The sequence below is a fragment of the Mya arenaria genome, chromosome 3, assembly GCF_026914265.1.
Source record: "Mya arenaria isolate MELC-2E11 chromosome 3, ASM2691426v1".
NCBI lineage: Eukaryota > Metazoa > Mollusca > Bivalvia > Myida > Myidae > Mya > Mya arenaria.
The window spans coordinates 52,880,561-52,902,002 of NC_069124.1; the positions used below are offsets into that span (position 1 = coordinate 52,880,561).

The 21,442-nt window shown below is 35.1% G+C and overlaps 1 protein-coding gene across 1 annotated transcript; it reads right to left on the bottom strand.

Annotated features, from left to right (window-relative positions):
- Window positions 1-654: 654 nt before the first annotated feature.
- Window positions 655-20,195, bottom strand: LOC128228041 (TBC1 domain family member 19-like). Its single transcript, XM_052939078.1, has 17 exons — window positions 19,898-20,195; window positions 17,806-17,878; window positions 17,076-17,200; window positions 16,408-16,482; window positions 13,750-13,813; window positions 12,825-12,921; window positions 12,363-12,423; window positions 10,856-10,964; window positions 10,232-10,344; window positions 9,630-9,704; window positions 7,667-7,729; window positions 4,214-4,376; window positions 3,693-3,802; window positions 2,826-2,917; window positions 2,596-2,711; window positions 2,320-2,390; window positions 655-1,002 (listed from the first exon to the last, which is right to left on the bottom strand). The coding sequence occupies exons 1-17, from the start codon at window positions 19,988-19,990 to the stop codon at window positions 934-936; spliced, it is 1,569 nt and encodes a 522-aa protein (XP_052795038.1). The 5' UTR covers window positions 19,991-20,195; the 3' UTR covers window positions 655-933.
- Between the last annotated feature and the right edge of the window lie 1,247 nt (window positions 20,196-21,442).

Consider the following 21,442-nt stretch of genomic DNA (forward strand, 5'->3'; position numbering starts at 1 on the left):
AGGAAATATTTAATGTAAACATTTGCTGCTTGGAAATTGATGCCGTTCATCGCAGCTAAAATATGGCTTAGTTAAGTAACAGTTATTGCACCCACAACCCAAGTTATCCAACTTAATATAAACAAGCGCTTAATCGAATGAACGAGGATAATGGATGACGAAATTGTTTTATACCCTGCTGTCAAAGACAACCTTCAATAACATAGCGTTCGTATTACCCACGCTATAGTCATTATATAACGGTTAAGCTCCGCCTTCTCGAACCTGGTCACTGTTGCCGAATGTGTTGACGTAAACGGGCTATAACACATGTGTAACTGACATGATTAACCTCACGAATGAACTTGGTCGAGGCAATATGCTCACAAATACTTTAACCGAGTGTCATCAACTGGTTCCTTAGTTATAACATAACCTACTATACTTAATGTAAAAAGGGCATAACTGCTGTGTAACTAAGCCGATTAACCAACGGTTGAACTCGAATCAACTAGAACATTATGCCAACAAACACTGTGATCAAGTTTCATCATGTTTGGAAAATACATACTTAAGTTATTATCTGCACAATGTTGAGCTGATGGCGACACAAATAATACCAAGGAATAAACGAAAGTTCAAATGAAATAAACATTTCTTTATGGAATGTTATAGAAGAACATATAATGTATAATATTCTTCTTATCATGAAAGTGTTTGCAAGTTATAATCTTCCAATGCTGTAAGCAAAAGAAGGCATACTGAAAAAAGGTATGCTACGCAAATAATATGACAATCTTATTGGAAGTTTTATTGCATTTATTTGTGTAAGTCAGAATGTGTTAGAAATAAATATACACCAATCATCACCAGTGGTAATGCATAAGTATTCTGTAACATGATCACAGTTTATTTGAAAGTTATGATTTCACAGAAGTGTAAAATAAATCCTTGTTATTTCGAGAAGAGGCTGAGTTGAACCAGTGGAATCACTTGCAAGGTTGTCAGGTCAGCTAACACCGCCTAAAACACAGAAAATAGCGCTTTACAAAAGCTGCATTACTTCATACAAAACTTTACGGAATTTCTACTTTGAAGATATTTCTAATTTCTATACATGTATTCAAATTCAAATTTTATTTGTAAAGAAAGGCTACCGGCCCATAATACAACACATACAATACAAAGCATAAGATCTTTAGAGTTGTGATTCCTTAAAGACATTCATTTTTCCTTATCTTTTTGTTTCATTATTACATTTACAAAGAATGCTATATTTTTTATTCGGTCATCGTTTAGACTTTGCATAAGATTTATGAAGTTTTGGAAGTCTTGCCTACCCGTGTACCATTTATAGATATAAAATTGCCTTTCTTACCTGAATTTGTTACATTGAAAGTATACATGAAATTCATCTTCTACACATCTGATATCAAAATTAATTAAGCAATATCTACACAGTCTATTTTCCCTTTCGATACCCAAATGTCGACCAGTCTCAATAAACAATTTATGGCTAGAACATCGGAATCTCGCTAACGATTTTCTCACATAAAATGGTAGATTAATACATAAATATTTTTCTGGATTTAACGAAGTTTTAAAATGCTTATATGTGTCACATCATGTTGAGTCTCCCACATTTTCGAACCAGTTTTGTCTTTTACAATCAACTAACCTTTGCTTAAATGATATTAAAAAATCGCCAACATTTCCAACTTCCTGACTTAGCCAAACAAAACCAAAACCATATTTGAATAATAAATTCTTTACAGATGTAACCCAATTTTTTCTTCCAATATCATTATGTCGTTTAAGCATTATATAGCAGTTTCTTGGATAACGTTCATTGTACATGTAAAGCAGTTTGCACCAGTACTTAATACATTTTACATGATGATCAATACATAGAGGAAACCTCCCGCATCCCCCCAATGCAACACAATCGTTAACATAATTATTTACCCCAAGGAATTCCTTACAATATTGACTTTGTACCTGTTCAAGAATATCAGATATTTCCGTACCATATATTTCAGCACCGTAAATAATTATAGGCTTAACCATTGAATCAAATATTTTAAAGTATTCAGTGTGAGAAAAAGTTTCCAAATGTAAATTAGCATTTAATGGCCGACTGTGTAACAGTTTAGGTGATTCTTCATTTCGGGTGATTCATAAAAAAGTAGGTGTAAAAATGTGTCCAACATTCATAAATTTATTTTGTAAATTATATAAGTTATATAACAAAAATTATGTATGTACACTCATTCATATACATAGCTAAAACCCATTGTTGTGACCTAAAACATTATGTAAATCAATATTAAAAATGTTCACCTCTGCTGCATTGTAGGACTGCACTTTCAGTAAGTTGGTTTTTCGGAAAGAAAATATGGAGACAGCTAACACTGAAAATGGAAATTGACATTCAAAAAAAATCTGACACTATTTTTCAAATATATATCTGAAAAATGTTATTTTACATTTACCATGGGACAACATTACAAACTTTCTTGTTCATTTACTAAATACAATCAGGTATACACAATTTGACAAAGTTTTAAGCATCCAAATAAAACAGATATCATCAGTCATAAGTATATAATACTGTACCAGGAAGTATTTCCAGGGAGTTGTAAGCCAGCACCCTGTCCCAAAGAAGCAGCACCTGGTCACTGTGCAAGTAGCCTGAGAACGCCCGCACCAGCCATTTGAATGCTATACGTAACCTGTGGAATTATAAAATGAGGTCAAATGAAACTGTCTGTGCTAATCATTGCAAAGAAATATACTAGAAACTGTAATTTTGTGTTCAAAAGTTAAAAAAATGGGAAATCACTTACGGTTGACAGCCAACAGATTTCAGGTGGAAAAACAACTCAGCCTCATGCATTTGTAGGAGATTCTCAAAGAGTAGGCTGAGACACACGATACCCTGCAATGTATAATTATTGAGGCAATCAAGAAGGCTGAGACACACGATACCCTGCAATGTATAATTATTGAGGCAATCAAGAAGGCTGAGACACACGATACCCTGCAATGTATAATTATTGAGGCAATCAAGAAGGCTGGGACACACGATACCCTGCAATGTATAATTATTGAGGCAATCAAGAAGGCTCAGATACACACTAGCCTGAAATTGGAGGCTCTTTTCTGTTTAGAATCTCAGTTACAGCCATTTGGCTTATTTCAAGGGGCCATAACCTAGTCATGCATAGGCAGCTCTTGTTGGTTTTCGAAAGGACCTATGATTAAGTCAATATATAACTACTGTCTAAGTTTAGTGAAGAATGGATAAGAAATGAGGCTCCATCTTGTTCACAAGTTATTATAGTAATTTTGACAACTTCAAGGCCCATAACCCAGTCATGCATGGGCGGCTCAGGCTTGTTTTCCGATACCTAACAACTGTTTAAGTTTCACTGAGGTGCACTTAAAACTGAAGAGTTAATCAAGTTCACAAGCAATTGTTTATGGAGCACGCACAGACAACTGACACACTGCCATCGCATAAGCTATGCTGACCTTCATCCAGAGCTTAAAATGAGTGATAGTTTTAAAACGCCAAAAAATTCATTATCCTTTATAATCTGAACATGACTGTTTTATTGCATTACAAAGATATATCTCAGTGCATGATCATATTGCAATGTTGTGACATGATTACCACAAACTATTACTGAAAAGTCTCTTTAATTAATCACCTGTGGATGGGATGAGATGCTGTGAAGCCGGAAGAAATATCTTGTGTAGATCTCTCGGAACACGTAGTACAGCTTCACTGGTTCTTGGTACAGGTAACACAGTGGGGCAACTAGGCAAATGGATACTATAATTACTGTAATGGTCATACATGTAGCACAGTGGAATAACCAGGCTTAGGAATCATATGAATATTACCATAGCTGTACATGTAACACAGTGGATTAACCAGGCATACATGTAGAAATCATAGGAGCTCTTACAGGCATCATGTTCTGGAACAGCAAAACAGGTTCCAAAAAGATAGAAAGACAATTGAAGTAATTGTAAACAGACAATGTTAGTTTTTATGTCACCTTTTAAAATTGAGCATTTCCAGTTACCATATATGTAAAGATATTAACAAAAACTTTAAAAAAAAACTGGTTAACTTTAATGACGGACTATATTCCGAAAATAAGGCAAAGAGAAAGCATTGCCAAAGAAACGACTCTCCTGACATTACATTTATAACCAATCTTACCATACATAGCAAATCCATGGAAGGGGATGACTCCATTTGGAGGGTAGACTACAGCAAAGTTTTCATCCCCAAGTTTTCCCCGAATGTATGACTTGGGCGGGGACGCACTGTTTTTGCCAAAATGTTTGAGCACGTCTGTGTCACGAGTGAATGGAAGGAGAATCTGAAATGTTTAATTGAAATTAATTTTAAAGACCAGCGGCCAAAAGGTCAATGAAAATAATGAGTTTAAGAAATTTAATTATTAAGTTAATATATAATATGACCAATAAAATACTCCAATTAGGAAGGTGACATAAGTTAGGAAATGCGTTAAGATGCTTTATGAATACCAGCCCTGGGCCAGTGTTCATTAAACATCTTAAGTAAGTTCTTAGGTTGATTAGAAGTTCTAGTTGAAGTAGAAGTGTTTTAAACATAAAGGTATAACATAAAATCTGGGACCAATATAATTAATGAAAATAAAGTATTTTAGTTGTTATTCAATTGTAATATTATAATGACCAGTGAGATACTTAAGTTAGAAAAATAACAGATGTTTTATGAATACTGGCCCAGATATGTTTGTATTCCTTAAAGCAACTGTGCACCAGATGATCAATTTGCAAGAAAAATTGTCGAAAACTGTCATAAACTTGGTATTAATGTGTACAATGCATTGAAACTTTCTAACTGAAGTACCACATAGTTTACAATTTATTTAAGTTTAGCCGTTATTTAGTATTTTTCCATTAAAAAAGATTAATGGGTATGTCTACCTAGTAGAATACATTCCTTATGCGTGATTGGCTAGTCGGTGTTATCATGTGATATTACCGAGTTAGGTATATAGCTTAATTATGTCACCCAATTAGAGTAAGCCGTCGTAGCTCAGTGGATACGACACTGGACTGCAATTTTGGCGACACGTGTTCGAACCCGGTCTCCGACACAATTATTTTTTTACATTTTGGTACTTTTTTTACAATTATGATATCAAAGCGTAACACATTCTATTAAATAATTGTTCTGAGATTCGTTACAGAAAAAAACTTTTTTAGGTGCCAATCTGGTGTACAGTCCCTTTAATGCACATGTTTTCCAAGATAAGTATTTTTCTGTCTCCATTTGGTTTCCATAGCAATCCATTCAACAAATTGTCATAGTTCAGCTTTTGCCGTAAACTCAGTAAGCCTTGCTACCAGCTTATGTGCCTGCCCTTGGGTCAGAGTTTTCTATTCAGACCGAGAGAACATGATAGTTATCATTTATGAAGAGATAGATAACTAAGGCGAAATACCATAATAATACAATGTACTCCATGAGAACAGTAACTTTATGTCACAGTATTGCTAAAATAAATGTGCAAAATTTTGAACAGAGATTTCTTATGGCTTTTTAGTTTTTACTAATTAATAAGCTAATGCAATCTTGTTATTTAAATTCTACTCATAGCTTTGAACTGAATATGTTTGGTAAAATACTGTACTTTTGATAAAATTAGCACAGTGTGGAACAACTTGTTGATAACCTGTGTTGTTTGATTCAAATAATAATGTTATCAAGTGTGTCTAAGCCAGTCCTTTAAAACATGATATTTTTCAACTTGTTTAAATCTTACTGGTCAACAATGCAGCCTTCCAGTGGGCAGAATCAATCAGGAAGGAGCTACAGGTGCATAGGAGCAGTGTTGATCACAGATGCATATTGGGTAGTATCAGTCAGGGATGGAGCCACATGTGCATAGTGGGCATAGGGGACAGTATCGGTCAGGGACAGAGCCACAGGGGCATAGTGGACAGTATCAGTCAGGGACAGAGTCACAGGGCATAGTGGACAGTTTCAGTCAGGGACAGAGTCACAGGGAATAGTGGACAGTTTCAGTCAGGGACAGAGTCACAGGGAATAGTGGACAGTTTCAGTCAGGGAAGGAGCCACAGATGCATAGGGGGCAGTTTTGGTCAGGGACAGAGCTACAGGGGCATAGTGGACAGTATCAGTCAGGGACAGAGTCACAGGGAATAGTGGACAGTTTCAGTCAGGGAAGGAGCCACAGATGCATAGGGGGCAGTTTCGGTCAGGGAAGGAGCCACAGATACATAGGGGGCAGTTTTGGTCAGGGACAGAGCTACAGGGGCATAGTGGACAGTATCAGTCAGGGACAGAGTCACAGGGAATAGTGGACAGTTTCAGTCAGGGAAGGAGCCACAGATGCATAGGGGGCAGTTTCGGTCAGGGAAGGAGCCACAGATACATAGGGGGCAGTTTTGGTCAGGGACAGAGCCACAGGGGCATAGTGGACAGTATCAGTCAGGGACAGAGTCACAGGGAATAGTGGACAGTCTCAGTCAGGGAAGGAGCCACAGATGCATAGGGGGCAGTTTCGGTCAGGGAAGGAGCCACAGATACATAGGGGGCAGTTTTGGTCAGGGACAGAGCTACAGGAAATTAGGTCTGCTATAATGACAAGTTTAATTCAAAGCTTCAATTGTAAATTCTTTTTTTTTGTTTTACTACTTTATTCTTACTGTTTGTTTTGAAATATTTATAATTATCACTACAGACCCAAATGATTAATCATATTATATGATCATTGATGAGAGGGTCCAATAACGTATATAATTATATAAATGTTGCCATCCTTGACTGATACACTGAGTGAACCCTATGCATAGCTCACCAGGAATAGGGATGATTGTTGTTTGCAAACATAAAGGGCAAAGAAGTTCATTGGATATGATTGTAGTTTGCACAATAAAAAATATACGGCAAGAAGTACAATTGGATAAAACTGAGAAAACAAACTGTTCAGGTGTTGTTCTGATAATAAAAAAGTGTGATTCCTGATCATTGGCGTACATATAGTAAAAAAGGACAATACTTTGGGTGTTTTTATCACATATTTCTACATGTTCAAATACTCTGTTACTTTTTTGGTTCAGTTGGGTAAACATCTTGAAAGAATAAGTGTAATATTTTAAGTGAAAAAGATGTTCCATATGTTCATGTGGTGAATATATTTTGTGTAGATATAACCACCTGTTTGAAATCAAATATCGGACTTGTATTTGATACAACTATATTAGCAAACGTTTCATTTGCTGTTAATTGAGGATACCACAAGTCTGAAGTTTTTAACAGTACCTGCAATATCCATCCCCAATTAAGTGCAGTATCTTCTCCACATTTTGACAGAGGATAGAAATCGAACAAAGGGCAATAACTCAAGAACCACTGCAGCCTGAGTCATGGTTTCTGTGAACTGCATTTTTCCTCAATTAAATTTATCTGTGAGTTTGAAGTAAATGTATCAATGGGTTATGCTCGAGATAAAAAATGAAATGGACCACTGATGCCTTGGTATGTAACAGGTGTTGTGTGTAAATACTATGAACACAACTCATCATTATATCAAAATTTGTCAACATTGCAACGAGGGTTGTATCAATTCAAATGTTATGATTTAAAACAAACCTGATATAAGAAATCCTCAAATACGAAATACTGGTCATCGTTTGTGGCAGTCAGTTTTACATCCTGAAATATTGGGCAATGTAGTCATATTTCCATTTCAAACAAACATCATTGGCTTAAACAATACTCATTTTGATACAGTATATGAAAGAATGCGGATAAATATTAAAAGAATTCGTAGGGAATACAATATAGAAACATTAGTATGAGGTAGTTTATATCATAAATGGTATATGCTTAGAAAACGAACAGCATATGCGATGTCCCTCTTCTATCATTCCTTGAACTGCTAATAAATATGTGAGAGTTGGTGTAAAGATTTGAAAAGGGTATAACAATGCCTGTGAAATGTATGCACTTTGACCGGTAAATGAGAATCAGAAGAATGTATAGGACAGACTGATACCAGTAGGGGACAAAAAGGAATAGAAGTAGGAAGAAATGGGGACGGGTCATTGCTACGTGGTATAATAGACAGGTCGGTTTAAATGTACATAAAATCAAATCTGTTGGTTATCTGAATGTAATTCTGGACATGTTTAGAGAACTTTGCATTAAACTGGTCCATGACATCATTGAATCCAAAACGAAGGAGTCAAAAGGCATGAATGCTGATAACTGGTCAAACAAGTTTGGTTGTATTCATGTGTATTTTGGTTAAAAGGATAGGTAAAACTGAAGTAAAATATATCTACCATTTCACCATACTGTTTATATGAACGGTTTACTATAAATTTAGAAAGCAACTGTTCATTTAGGTTGCTACAATGCATACATAGACTGGCATGAGTAACACTCAACTCTCTTGTCACATTCTTATTAAATCTGTAGGATAGTTTCCTTGTAGTTGCTCAGATTAAGTTTAAAATCTGGCAGATATGGGGAAGACTAAATATCATTGTGGAGGCAATGATTTTCACAAGGTTATATTTGATTGGAAAATGAAATGGATATGAGACTTCCTGGCAATGATTCTGAGATTACTTGAATTCCGAAGTATATGAAGTTGTATCATTCAAACATGGATAAATAAAAGGTTAAAGATTGAGAGAGTTTGTTGGGCAGTGTGAACTTGTGTTTGTTTGTCCTGTCTTTCAGAGAAGTTCAACCGAAGTTTTATTATATAGATTGTTGAGAAACACAAGTCAAATGGCACCAGCTGTATATAATTATTGCCGCCATGTGTTGCAACTGTTCAACATCGTTTTTATTGGCTTTCAAAAGAGGATGTTCCAGGCAATGTCTGTGTATTCAAGTACGGGCCTTATAAAAAAGGTATATATTCATTCGAGTGACCTACAATCAGAGACAAACTGAGAATGAATGAATTATAATAATATGCCGCCAAGCATTTTGTTTGAGAGACGAACATGATCATGCCATGAGCACATACTCAAAAGGCTAAAGTGTTTATGCTATGTTTCTTCGTAAATTTGGATGTTGTTCATATTAACAGGTGGATGCACAGGTTTGTTGGTCTATCTACAGAAGATGAGTGTTTCAGTTTTTACCGGGTTGAATGATACCTGCCATCATTCTGCTGGCATGGATATGACCAATATCTTTGTTAAGATTATCAGGAGCAAAAATAGGATCTTCAGTGATAATAATATATATAGCTGTGTCAACTGTGATGCGACAAATAGGTGACCGTTTTTCAAGAACAATGTTGTAGACTAAGCAAGATATGGCACTGTAAACTCAGATTATTAAACAGTGACATGCTGAGATAGTCTTTAAGCAAGGAAAGTAAGGGACTTGAGATAACATTTTGCTGAATAATAAAGAGAAGACCTTCTTGCTGTGTCTCATGCTCAACACAGTCAAAAGCTTAGGAGATGTCCCTATATATAATAATTATTTACTTTTGGCATTAATAAGGCTATGCAAAAATTCTTTAAAGAATGAATTTATATTCTGATTCTGATTATATGTGATACCCATTAAGAAATAGAAATACTACCTTGTACAGCAAACTGTCCACCAGCAAGTCATGGGCAATCACATTTGATTTCAACTGCTCATAGTACAAGACATCCTGAAACACAGTTATACATAAGGGTGATAGAACTTCATGTTACCCAGTTAAAATAACAGCTGAGACATAAGCTCCAATTTTCTTGTCAGACATGGTAAAATATCCATATTCAACGAGAGCAGTAATTGAAAATATATGCTATAATAATTCAAGTCTGTTCTCATTTTACAAGCACTTTTCACTCAAGGAACAGAGTTCTTGTATATTTCTCTAAATTCATATTTATTCTAAGCACCTAATCTTCTGAACAAGGTAATCATTGTTAAAAAAAATTGCTCCATAAAGCAGGAAACAGAAAAAAGATTACTATTGAAATTATTAAGCTTACCTACCAAAACCAAAACATTGTTTTTAAATTTTTGAAGCAGTTTATAAGACTGTAAACAAAACAAAGAGAGACAGACTCAATACAGACACACCGACAAGTGGCATAAATATGTTCTCCTTTCGGGGAGCTTTTCCTTCGAGAAGCTTACACAGGCAGGATGCACTAAACGGGTCAAAATTTAATTATTTAATCTACTTACAAACTCATCTATGATGACGCCAAGTATCTGACACCAGAGGTCACCACGCAGGCTGATGGGGCAGCCCTTCTTGGCGTACTCCTGGGCAAGGGGACCATGGTCTGCAGTTATCACTTTAATAAAGAGTATATGTTCATTGCCTCAGTTTAATAATCTGTACAACTATTGACAAATTTCAGTGGTTAAATGTTAGAATAGTAACTTCTGTAACGGATCCAAAATATGTACAAATGAACATAGCCCCAAATTATGGGTCAAATGTAACAGACTGCACAAATTGCTATAAGCAACTGTCAAGGATAGAACTCAAAACCTCTGCCTCTGCAGATGGACACTCTACCGCATCACAATCAAAGCTACATGTAGCTCGACAGCAAGACAACATAAGTGCTGCTATGTACATATCTAATACCTGGTTACATTACACTTTCATAGTCCTAATAATCTGATCATAATGAATATCAACACCATGAATACTGAAACAGAAAGGGTGGTTCGTATGTTTTACCTGGAATCATATACATTTGGAAGAAATATAAAAAATGTTAACCACATTGTTCCTTTGAATGCGCAAAGATTAAAAAAATAAACAGAGAAAAGGAACACCAATTGAACAGGCCTTACCTTTCCTTCCCAGCTTCATCCGATCAGCATCAAACATCTCTGGTGGAATGTCAACGTCATCTACACCTGTCTGACACTGGTTAATGGCCATGTCACTGTACAACAATCGCTGGAGTAAGAAAATGGCAATGTTAGTAAAGGTCTTCTGAGCCCCTGAGAATATTAGGTCTGGTGAAAAAAATGCAAAATTTGAAATAATAGAACAGAAAATTCCAATTTCATAAAATCTTGATGAGTTTAACCTATTTTAGTATTTTACTTTGTACTTTGTTTAATATTTCCCATTTATTTTGATTGATAAATATTTCCCATTTATTTTGATTGATAAATATTTCCCATTTATTTTGATTGATGGTCTGCGTTCAATCAAAATGAATTGGTTGTCTGAATCAGACTTGAAATGATTTTTACAGCTCGAAATCAATGCAGGAAAGGAGATGAAATCTGCTAGAAAATTACCGTAACCATTTTAATTTCAAATTACAAAAAAATCTTAAATGGACGGGATACAACTAACAAGCCCAAACCTGCCCTCACAACCAGCTTACTTTCCATGTTTGATTTTATTCTGACATATATAACAGTTACTTTTCAGTTTTGTGTGTGTACTTTTGATGTACAGAGTTTTTCCATTGATATTATATTTATTTCTAACATCTTCAGAATGCCAATAATAATAAAGACAACTTTGGTATTCAAACTATTTTAATGTTTCGGCCGACCAGTTTCAATTATATTAAAATGAAATTGAAAATAGCCGCAGCAGCTATGCCTAGACCCATGCACAGAGCTCTAGATAAGGTTCGTAATTGCGTAAATACTTATTAAATAATACAAAAAAATGCAATGGATTTTGAACATTTCAATTGGATTTAGTTCCTCTTATCTATTTGCATGGGTATAAGCCAGTATGGTATTATTTGATTAAATTTTGAAAAGTGGAGGGTAGACAGTTTAAAAAAGGGATTATTTCTCTTAACAATACTTAATCTTTTCAATTTTAAGCGGTCAGGTCATTGCGTAGGAGATCTGTAGTAAGTTTGGCAAATGGTTTAGCATCTAACTTATAAATGATAACTAGATCTGTAGTAAGTTTGGCAAATGGTTTAGCATCTAACTTAGAAATGATAACTAAACAATCATTTATTTTATCTGATACTTACTATTTAAATGTTTAAGCTGGTATATTAATTTGAATGAATACTTTCAGAATATGTTAAGCACCTAATTCACTCTTGAAAACAAATCTGAGGGAAAAATGCCGCGTGAATCAAAACTGTATCTGGTGCCTTGCAGTCAATTGTATAAACTGGTAAATTGTTTCTTATGGTTAAAGTCAGTCAAACTGTTTAGTGATTGGTCAATATTAATTCATAATGACTCTTGACCAATTAAATTGCTCGCATGTGCAAACTAACCAAAAGATAACCTAGGAATAAGTTATCCAGTTTTATATAATTGGCCCCTGCATGGTGTACTTGTAACAAGGAGAATTTTCACAACTCACGAGTTTATTGACATCATTCAATTTCAGAGGCAGCTGCACCAGTCCCCACAACGTGTATGTGCTGTAAAGTATATATCAGAATCAATCAGAAATAGAAGGATAAACGTTAAAAATTAGAAGAAAATTAACAATGTTTTAACACAAAAAATGTACAAAAAGCAAGAAAAAATCCAAACAATACAGGTTTATAGATAATTTTGATGAAAAATAGGAGATATTTAAGATATGCTTTGTTGAAAATTCGAAGAATTTGAAATTTTTCACTACTAAGCATGATTATGAATATGGCCACGATATTTCATGAACCTTGCTTTGATGTATACCTGATTTATTTCTTTGCCATGTTCATTTCATTGACGCATTGATTTTTAAAGCATTTTTTTAAGTCTTGCTAAGCAAAGCCAAACAACATGGTAAAAAAAGCTACTGCTCCCATGCAAATAGACAATGATGCCAACCTACCCAGTCGAGTCGCCAGTATTGTAGTTAGGGTTCTGTAGAGCCATGATCACATCCAGAAAGTCCTTGGGGGCATACACTGGGCGGATCTGACTGAGGTCTGTATTAAAAAACAAATATTATAGCTGTAGAACTATACAATAGCCTCATCCGATTGGCCACACAATTAAAACAAATTCTATGTATAATTTGACCAAGAAAGATTGAAGCTTGTGTTGAAAGTAAAAAAAAAATACTATTTTTCCATATTATTTAAAAACTGAAGCGAGCGAAGGCAAAATCATTTCTATCCTATACAACTTATATTATAAACAATAACCCTAAAAATTCATAACTTTATTCTCTTTTCTATTAAAGCACTTTTAAATCTGCGACCCAATAAAGTAATTATTTTATATTACTGTTTAAGTCCTATGCAAGTTGGCAGAGACATAAACATTATTTCATTGTTACATCTTTGATGCAACATGGTTAAAAAAAAGGGTGACAAATAGAAGCAGTCCCTTGAACAAAATGAAACCTGTTTTAAGTATAATAAAGAAATATCAGTTTGCGCAGCCTATAATAAATAAACAGGATTATTATAAGCAGATAAATGAACTGGAATTGTACATTACTAACACTGATATGAAATAGTACCAAAACCTTTGTTATTACCAATGTCTTTGCAGTCCAGCAGCTCCATTTTAATAACAGATTGAGATGGCTACATAAGATACTACTACATATCCTGCAAGTTTTTTTATTAAGACCGAACATCTTGATTTATTTAAAACAATTCTTGAGAAAAAATTGACATAACATAAAATAATATATTCAAACATGATTACCAGTAACAGTCAGTTTTGTTAAATAAAATATTTTTTTTTAAAGAACATTACAATATTTGATCAGACCGAAATGATAATGAACAAATGAAAGTACTAACCAGGTCCATCAGTGCCAAGCTCTGTCCATCTTGACAATAAATCCCTTTGTTCCTTGTCTGGCCTCTGGAAGTTCAATTGATAGTATGAGAATCTCGACAAGTTCTAATTCATGAACCCTAGATTTTATAAAGACCATTCATAACAAGAGGCCCAAAAGGGCCTATGCTCTACTGGCATGGCTTTTGTGGTCATATCAATCCAGAGCATGTATGTATGGGTAAAAGGCAACAGACATATGGTTTATGTTTTGTGTTTGGCTTACCTGAAAACGTAGCACGTTAAACATCTGAGCCCAGAAAGTATTGTAAGCAGATTAGTTCCATGAACTATTTTAATATGTGCCAAGTAAAAGTCATCTGACAAAAAAAAAATGCTTTCAAAACTGTACTCGTAGTAAAAATTTCTGTAGTTTTAAAAGTTAAAAAAAGTTGGTCAAAAGGTCAAAGTCAAGGGCATCCTAGGACAACATTGATCAATTTGAACAAACATTCACAATCAATTGTGCTGAGATGGATGGACGAACACACAAAAAGATTTTCAAACCTTTCCAGATTTATGTTTACCAAACCTGTGAACCCTGGGTGTGGCCAGTAATGACACCAGGTGCATAACTTAAACATTCACAACCAATTTTGTTAATATGAATGCGCAAACTACAGAACTTAAAGCTAAAAAATGGCCTTTGGGCTTTCAACAAGAACAAGGCAGAGTAATTCACAAAATCAGCTGCAGAAGCAAAAAGCAAATTGTCTCTCAAAATCCTAGACTTGCAAATTGTCTCCCTTAACTCTAGACTTGAATTTACATGTACATGTAAACTTGGCTAAAAATAGAATTCGCTCATGCAGACCTGGCTAAAAATAGAGAGCATTTCTTTAAAACTTTCATGGCCCATAATCTAGGCATTCATGGGCGGATCTGGCTGGTTTTCGAAAGGAACCGAGCTCTAATGGATATCTAGATACTGTACAAGTTTCATTGAGATACAATAAAAACTGAAGACTGTATCGTGTTCACAACCAATTGTTTACAACCAATTGTTTACACAATAGCATTTTTTTATACTATCAAGGGCCATAATCTAGGCATGCATGGGCGGATCTAGCTGGTTTTCGAAAGGAACCCAGCTCTAATGGATATCTAAATACTGTACAAGTTTCATCGAGATACAATCAAAACTGAAGACTGTATCGTGTTCACAAGCAATTGTTTACAGACGCACGAACGCACGACCGCACGGATGCACATACTACGTACACATTACCATCGCATAAGCTCTTCTGGCCTTTGGCCAGTAGAGCTAACAATTAGACAAAAAAAACTGTAGCTGCTGGATTTTTCACAAGCAAACATGCTAACATAAAATGTTTTCATTGTTGGATAAATCAAGGGGAATAACACTTGACCTTATAGTCCTATCTGGATTCCACTGGGATTTTATGGCTTTGTACAAGTTTAAATATGATTTCTTTAAAATGTGGATGCAAGAGTGTTTAGAACCAAAGCTACTGTAAAAAAAAATAAGAATGACGGACATCCAATAATCGTAAAACCAGTAGCTTAAGTGCTCTGTACTCATGCTGTTACTTCTAGCAAGAGGTATATTGAGCTCTGTACACATGCTGTTACTTCTAGCAAGAGGAACATTGATCTCTGTACACATGCTTTTACTTCTAGCGAGAGGAATATTGAGCTCTGTACACATGCTGTTACTTCTAGCGAGAGGAATATTGAGCTCTGTACACATGCTGTTACCTTTCTAGCCACAGGAATATTGAGCTCTGTACACATGCTGTTACTTCTAGCAAGAGGAACATTAAGCTCTGTTCTCATGTTGTTACTTCTAGCAAGAGGAACATTGAGCTCTGTATTCATGCTATTACTTCTAGCAAGAGGGACATTGGGCTCTGTACTTATGCTGTTACTTCTAGCAAGAGGAACATTGAGCTCTGTACTCATGCTGTTACTTCTAGCAAGAGGAACATTAAGCTCTGTTCTCATGTTGTTACTTCTAGCAAGAGGAATATTGAGCTTTGTACACATGTTGTTACCTTTCTAGCCAGAGGAACATTGAGCTCTGTCCACATGCTGCTACCTTTCCAGCTATAGGAATATTGAGCTCTGTACACATGCTGTTACTTCTAGCAAGAGGAACATTGAGCTCTGTACTCATGCTGTTACTTCTAGCAAGAGAGACATTTGGCTCTGTACTTATGCTGCTACTTCTAGCAAGAGGAACATTGAGCTCTGTACTCATGCTGTTACTTCTAGCAAGAGGAACATTGAGCTTTGTTTTCATGTTGTTTCTTCTAGCAAGAGGAATATTGAGCTCTGTACACATGCTGTTACCTTTCCAGCCAGAGGAACATTGAGCTCTGTACAAATGCTGTTATCTTTCTAACGAGAGGAATATTGCGCTCTGTACACATGCTGTTACCTTTCTAGCAAGAGGAATATTGAGCTCTGTACACATGCTGTTACCTTTCTAGCCAGAGGAATATTGAGCTCTGTACACATGCTGTTACCTTTCTAGCTATAGGAATATTGAGCTCTGTACACATGCTGTTACCTTTCTAGCCAGAGGAACATTGAGCTCTGTACACATGCTGTTAACTTTCTAGCCAGAGGAATATTGAGCTCTGTACACATGTTGTTACCTTTCTAGCTAGAGGAATATTGAGCTCTGTACACATGCTGTTCAAACTCTTGAGTATTCTCTTCTCCCAAGCTTGCTGGAATAAAAAAAAATGTTCTTTCAAAATTTAAAATATATCACCTTAGGCTGTTAAACACTGAAATAATTCATTTTAGTGATAAACTTAATAAAGAACAGGTCCAAAGACAATAAAAGAATACTTCTTTCTGTTGCCATTTCAACAATTCATTATGAATTAGTATACTTATTATATAGTTCACTATACACAACTGCTTTTAATCAGTTCATGAGATATAAATCTACAGGTACATTGCTTGCTGGAATTAAAGCTATTTTGTAACATATTACAATTTGTACATAGACATACTTATATAGTTGGGAAAATGTACATGTACACATAGACTGAAGAAATAGTTTTTAAACTAAGTAGTTTTAAACTGCTGTACCCGACTACATGATGAAGAACTTTTTATGTATATGCTTTTAATTTAAGTCACTAATATGTAATTATTGAAAGGAATTTCGGTAACAATCTTCTAGGATAACGCTGAAACATAATGATTCAAAAATTGCTTTAAATCAATGAATTTAACTTCTTTATTTCTTTCAATTAGTCAATGTCATATTAATATACTAAAATTGTATGTATGATAATATTACAATCTATACCTGAGCTTTCCGGAGGTAAAGGAGTGGTTCCTTCATGTGTTCTGGGGGTGTAGCCAGGGGATGGATGGAGAGGGGGTTCACCTGCAGGTACTGGTAGATCACATTCCGCAACTTCCTCTCCCATCCTGACTCAGAGAAAGACAAGTGGTAAGCATTATCTTTATTAAAGGAAGTATATTGTGTTGCTTTTACATGAATATGTATTTTAAGTTGCGGGTTAGTAGGTTACCCAAAAGGGCAAAGGATACCATGTCAGGGAGATCAAAACTCGGACCCGAATATGGTTTCCTGCACCCCCTTTGTCCCATATCGGATCACCTACTAACCCCTTTATGTATATCACAGGGACAACTTGTTTAAATTGATCAAAACCCCAACATTATCTGGGAAATGTTTCATTTATTCGTCTGTTCAGAATCAGAAAAAAGACACCATGATAGTACATTAATATAAAGATTTAAGTGACCCAATATGGATTATAATAGGATCATTCCGTGACCAGGCCTGGACAAATGATGTTCCGTCATTTATGTTGGAGGCGTGCTATATTATAAGTGTAAGGCATAACACAAAATCACTTATAATAATATATGCATCTTGAAAATTTTTGACTTTCTTTACATGCCATATACTTCATTTATACAGATCATGAAAACAATAAATTCATTTTACTTTGAAAATGAGTTATTTCCATACATATTATATGAATAAATACTAAAATGTCATGTACCTGATGTAGCCAACCCTGTCTGGACTCCTTTTTTCAGCTCTGAAACTCTGATTGTGTTTTTTGAGATCTCAGTCTACAATGTATAAAACAGATTGGTTGTAAGAATTTGTCTTCTTTCTATGAATTCCTATTCATTTAAAAACTATATATACCGGTGGAACTAGATAGCTAAAATAGCCTATTTTCATGAAAAAATATGAATACTGTATTAAAACAACGACACACAGTCCTGATGAGATTTATGAATATTTCCTGATGCTGCACAGACACTGAATACAGTGCTTTTTAATAACAAGATGTAGAATTTGCATAAAAAAGTAAGAATTGTTCACACATTAATAACACTTAATTATCAATTTGCACTGCCACGTATAGCATTGATTCGACACAGTGGAACAACCGGGAAAATAAAGAAATAAACGCAGTGGGCATTATGCTTATATCGTTGGGTATAGTGAAATTTGGATTTAAAATTTAACATTCAGGTAGTGAACATGTATGTTTTATTAAATAAATAAAAAATGAGTGTGAAAGTCTTTGTATGTAACTTTGATGCTAGTTACAAGAAGGTAGATTCAGTGATCAAAATTAGGCTTTTGGATGAACAAGCCCGAATTTTTATACAATTGCTTGGCATCAGATTTTGAACAAGCACTGCTATATAAAATATAAATATAAAAGCCTTTGACCAGTGCGAGGCTTTTGGGCTTGTGCTAATTTAGACCACTGTTTATTTGGTCATGGCTTGTCATGTTTTGGTACATTTATTTTTGTAAAGTACAATATCAATAATTTAGTTACAATTTGACCTATTTTGCACACATGTAAGTATTTAATACATATGTAGTAGGCTAAGTTAAGAATGTGCCCAATCCATGAATCAAACGTGAATTTTTCGAACATTTCGAGACCAATTATCAAAAGAAGGTGGCAACAGACCTGGCAGAGTTTGCAATTGGATCAGTCCAAAATGGTAGGTAGGTTGAAATGAACCTAATTTTTGCAACACCTGGGGCCATATTCAATAAGCATATTAGTAACAATTTTCAACTAAGTGAAGAAAAAATAAAATTCTAATTTGAATTTTAAGAAAACAAACAATGTTTGTACACCAAGACACGGACCTATAAACCATGGATTGGCAACTGCCCGATATCGGTGAAACGATAAGAAATTACAATTTACCCACAATCCTTAGCGTGCGCTCAGCAAATATCGGAAAATTCCGCAGAATCTCCGATCGGTGATTAATGGCGAGTTTTGGTTATTTCCGCCAGCTCTGCTGATACCGGTAATTATTTTTATCACCGATTGACATTTCGCATGTAATATGTTTGTAGTTTGTCGTTATTGTATTTTCTCTAATTATCGAAGTATTAATCAGGACCTAATATGTTCCTGATTAAATTTATATTTAGTTTTAATTAATGTTTTCCTACATGTATATATTCGGCCGATGTCGGATGTCTCGAAAACGACCACACGGTAAGATCTCGGAATGAAATCGCACTGCACGCGTGAGTTTGAGCTAATCGCATTTACAAAGACGAGAGTTGCCAATCCATGGTTTATAGGTCTGTGACCAAGAGTATAAAAATAAGCAAGAAAATGGTCTAAACAATAAATGCACATGAATAAATTTGATGAAAAGTAGATGGTTTTAAAATAATCGGTGTCAAAAATTAAGAAATTTTCACTAAGTTGAAAATATTAACTAAGATGCTTATTGAATATGGCCCCAGGTCTTATCTTTAAGTCTAGGTGCTCGGACAACAGGTCATTTGCACACAGGCTGTGTAGGAATTCAGGATTAGTCCATATAAATAGCCGCTTGAGAGTCTTTGATGATTTTTTTTATTTGGCAACTCTACGCGTCCATATCCCACTTGTTGTATTCCTAGCAAAGAATGACAGATCCCTGAGCGCTCAGTATATTGAGCAGAATGATAATGGGCACTTGCTAAATAGTTCCAAAATGGCGATGCTTTGTTGGCTGTAGTCGATCTGAATTAGTGTTTCATGAAACAATGCAACGGGCACACTTTTCTCCCTGGTTTACTTCAGGCCCCATTGTGAATAAAGAAATACCAACCTGAGCAGCATTATGTAGATCGGTATAAATCTTTGAGGCTTTAAGAGTCTGCATGAGGTTCTGCACATATGCAGGAGAAAAATGGGAATCCATGTTCAGATGATTTTTGTTTTCAACTTTTTAACAGCTGTGAAAATGTCAGAAAGTTTGAGTGACATTTAAAAAGTTTACCAGGCAATTTAACAATGCAACTTTATGCAATGCTTTTCACGTTTACATGTCTATTTTCTCCATTTTTCTTACATTTTTAAAAACAACAACTTCATTGTTTACATCTCCAATAACCTGAGAGTAAGCTCCCTTTAACATTAAATCGGTCACTGTGCAGGAAACATTGTGTATGACACAGTCGAACTCCACGCAACGGTGACGTCCCCTTTCAGGTGAATTATTATTATTATTATTGCAAAGATTTAAAATACGTTTTAACTATTGCTGTTAACCTTTGACATTAAATCGACTCATGATGAACTTGTTTATGAGACAAAAAAGAAAACAAACTGCTTATATTTATATTACACCTTTTCATGGAGGATCTCTGTCGTAAAGTATCTCTAACGATACCAGACACTGCATGGAAAACTGAATTAAGTTACAATGTTAAAGCTTTACATTTGTGTGTAACATACTCATTTAACTATTATGAAATAAGTGCAAATTATTATTATCGCAAAAATCATGATAAAATGTTTATTGTAGCAGATAGGTCGAAGTTTCGAGCGCCACACGGTACGGGGCTTGTTCTAATATGGACGGTTGCTTACCCAGTAACTAGTTGAACAATGAGTAATGATTGACTTCCTGCCAGGTGTTCGGCATATCCTCATATGTATATAGGAAAGGAAGTAAAGATGTTTATCAATCATGGTGTCTCATGATGAACGGTCCAGCGGACTCAGGTCCTGCATTGATAGGGCCGGGTGTCACATTAATAAACACTTAACCTTAATTTGCTTCCTAATCACTAGCGAATTTGGGGATGGGGGCACAAACGGCGTGCACCCTCCCTAGAATCGTACATTTTTACTATTTATGACAATTTCGGAGAACAAAAAGTAATAAAACACGCCCAAAATGCAATTTCGGACTAGAAATTGTGAAAAGAATTTAGGAGGAGTACCCCTTAACCCGTCTGCAAACATTAAAAACAATCAAATGTAGGTTTTTAGGGAAGGACGAATATCAAAAGGTTGTGCCCAGAAGTTACGCACCCTCTAACGTCTATTCCTGGATCCGCCCTTGCTTATTCTCATAGGAACTTTCAGGAGAGTGTGGCTGCATACTAATTCAAGTCTTACGTATTGCTATAAGCCAGTAAATTCGTACTCATTTATCTTTGTGTTACACTAAATCAAAGACAGCACCAATGACTTATTCTTGCAACGCATATTTAATTATTATTGTAAGTACTTTTTTGTGAAAAATACTGTTTTTAATCAATTAATGAGTTGCGCGTGACTAGTCATTCATGTAAAATGTACATGTATATGTGCAATATACCTAAATAAAGTGATCAAAACACTTTTTCTAAAAAAAAAAACATAT

Coding starts and splice junctions, on each gene's coding strand:
- LOC128228041 (XM_052939078.1), bottom strand. CDS start 19,990: ATGGATTCCCATTTTTCTCCTGCATATGTGCAGAACCTCATGCAGACT. Junction 10,345..10,855: donor GATGAAGCTGGGAAGGAAAG/GTAAGGCCTGTT, acceptor TCTTTATTAAAG/TGATAACTGCAGACCATGGT. Junction 1,003..2,319: donor AGTCCTACAATGCAGCAGAG/GTGAACATTTTT, acceptor TCTGTGTTTTAG/GCGGTGTTAGCTGACCTGAC.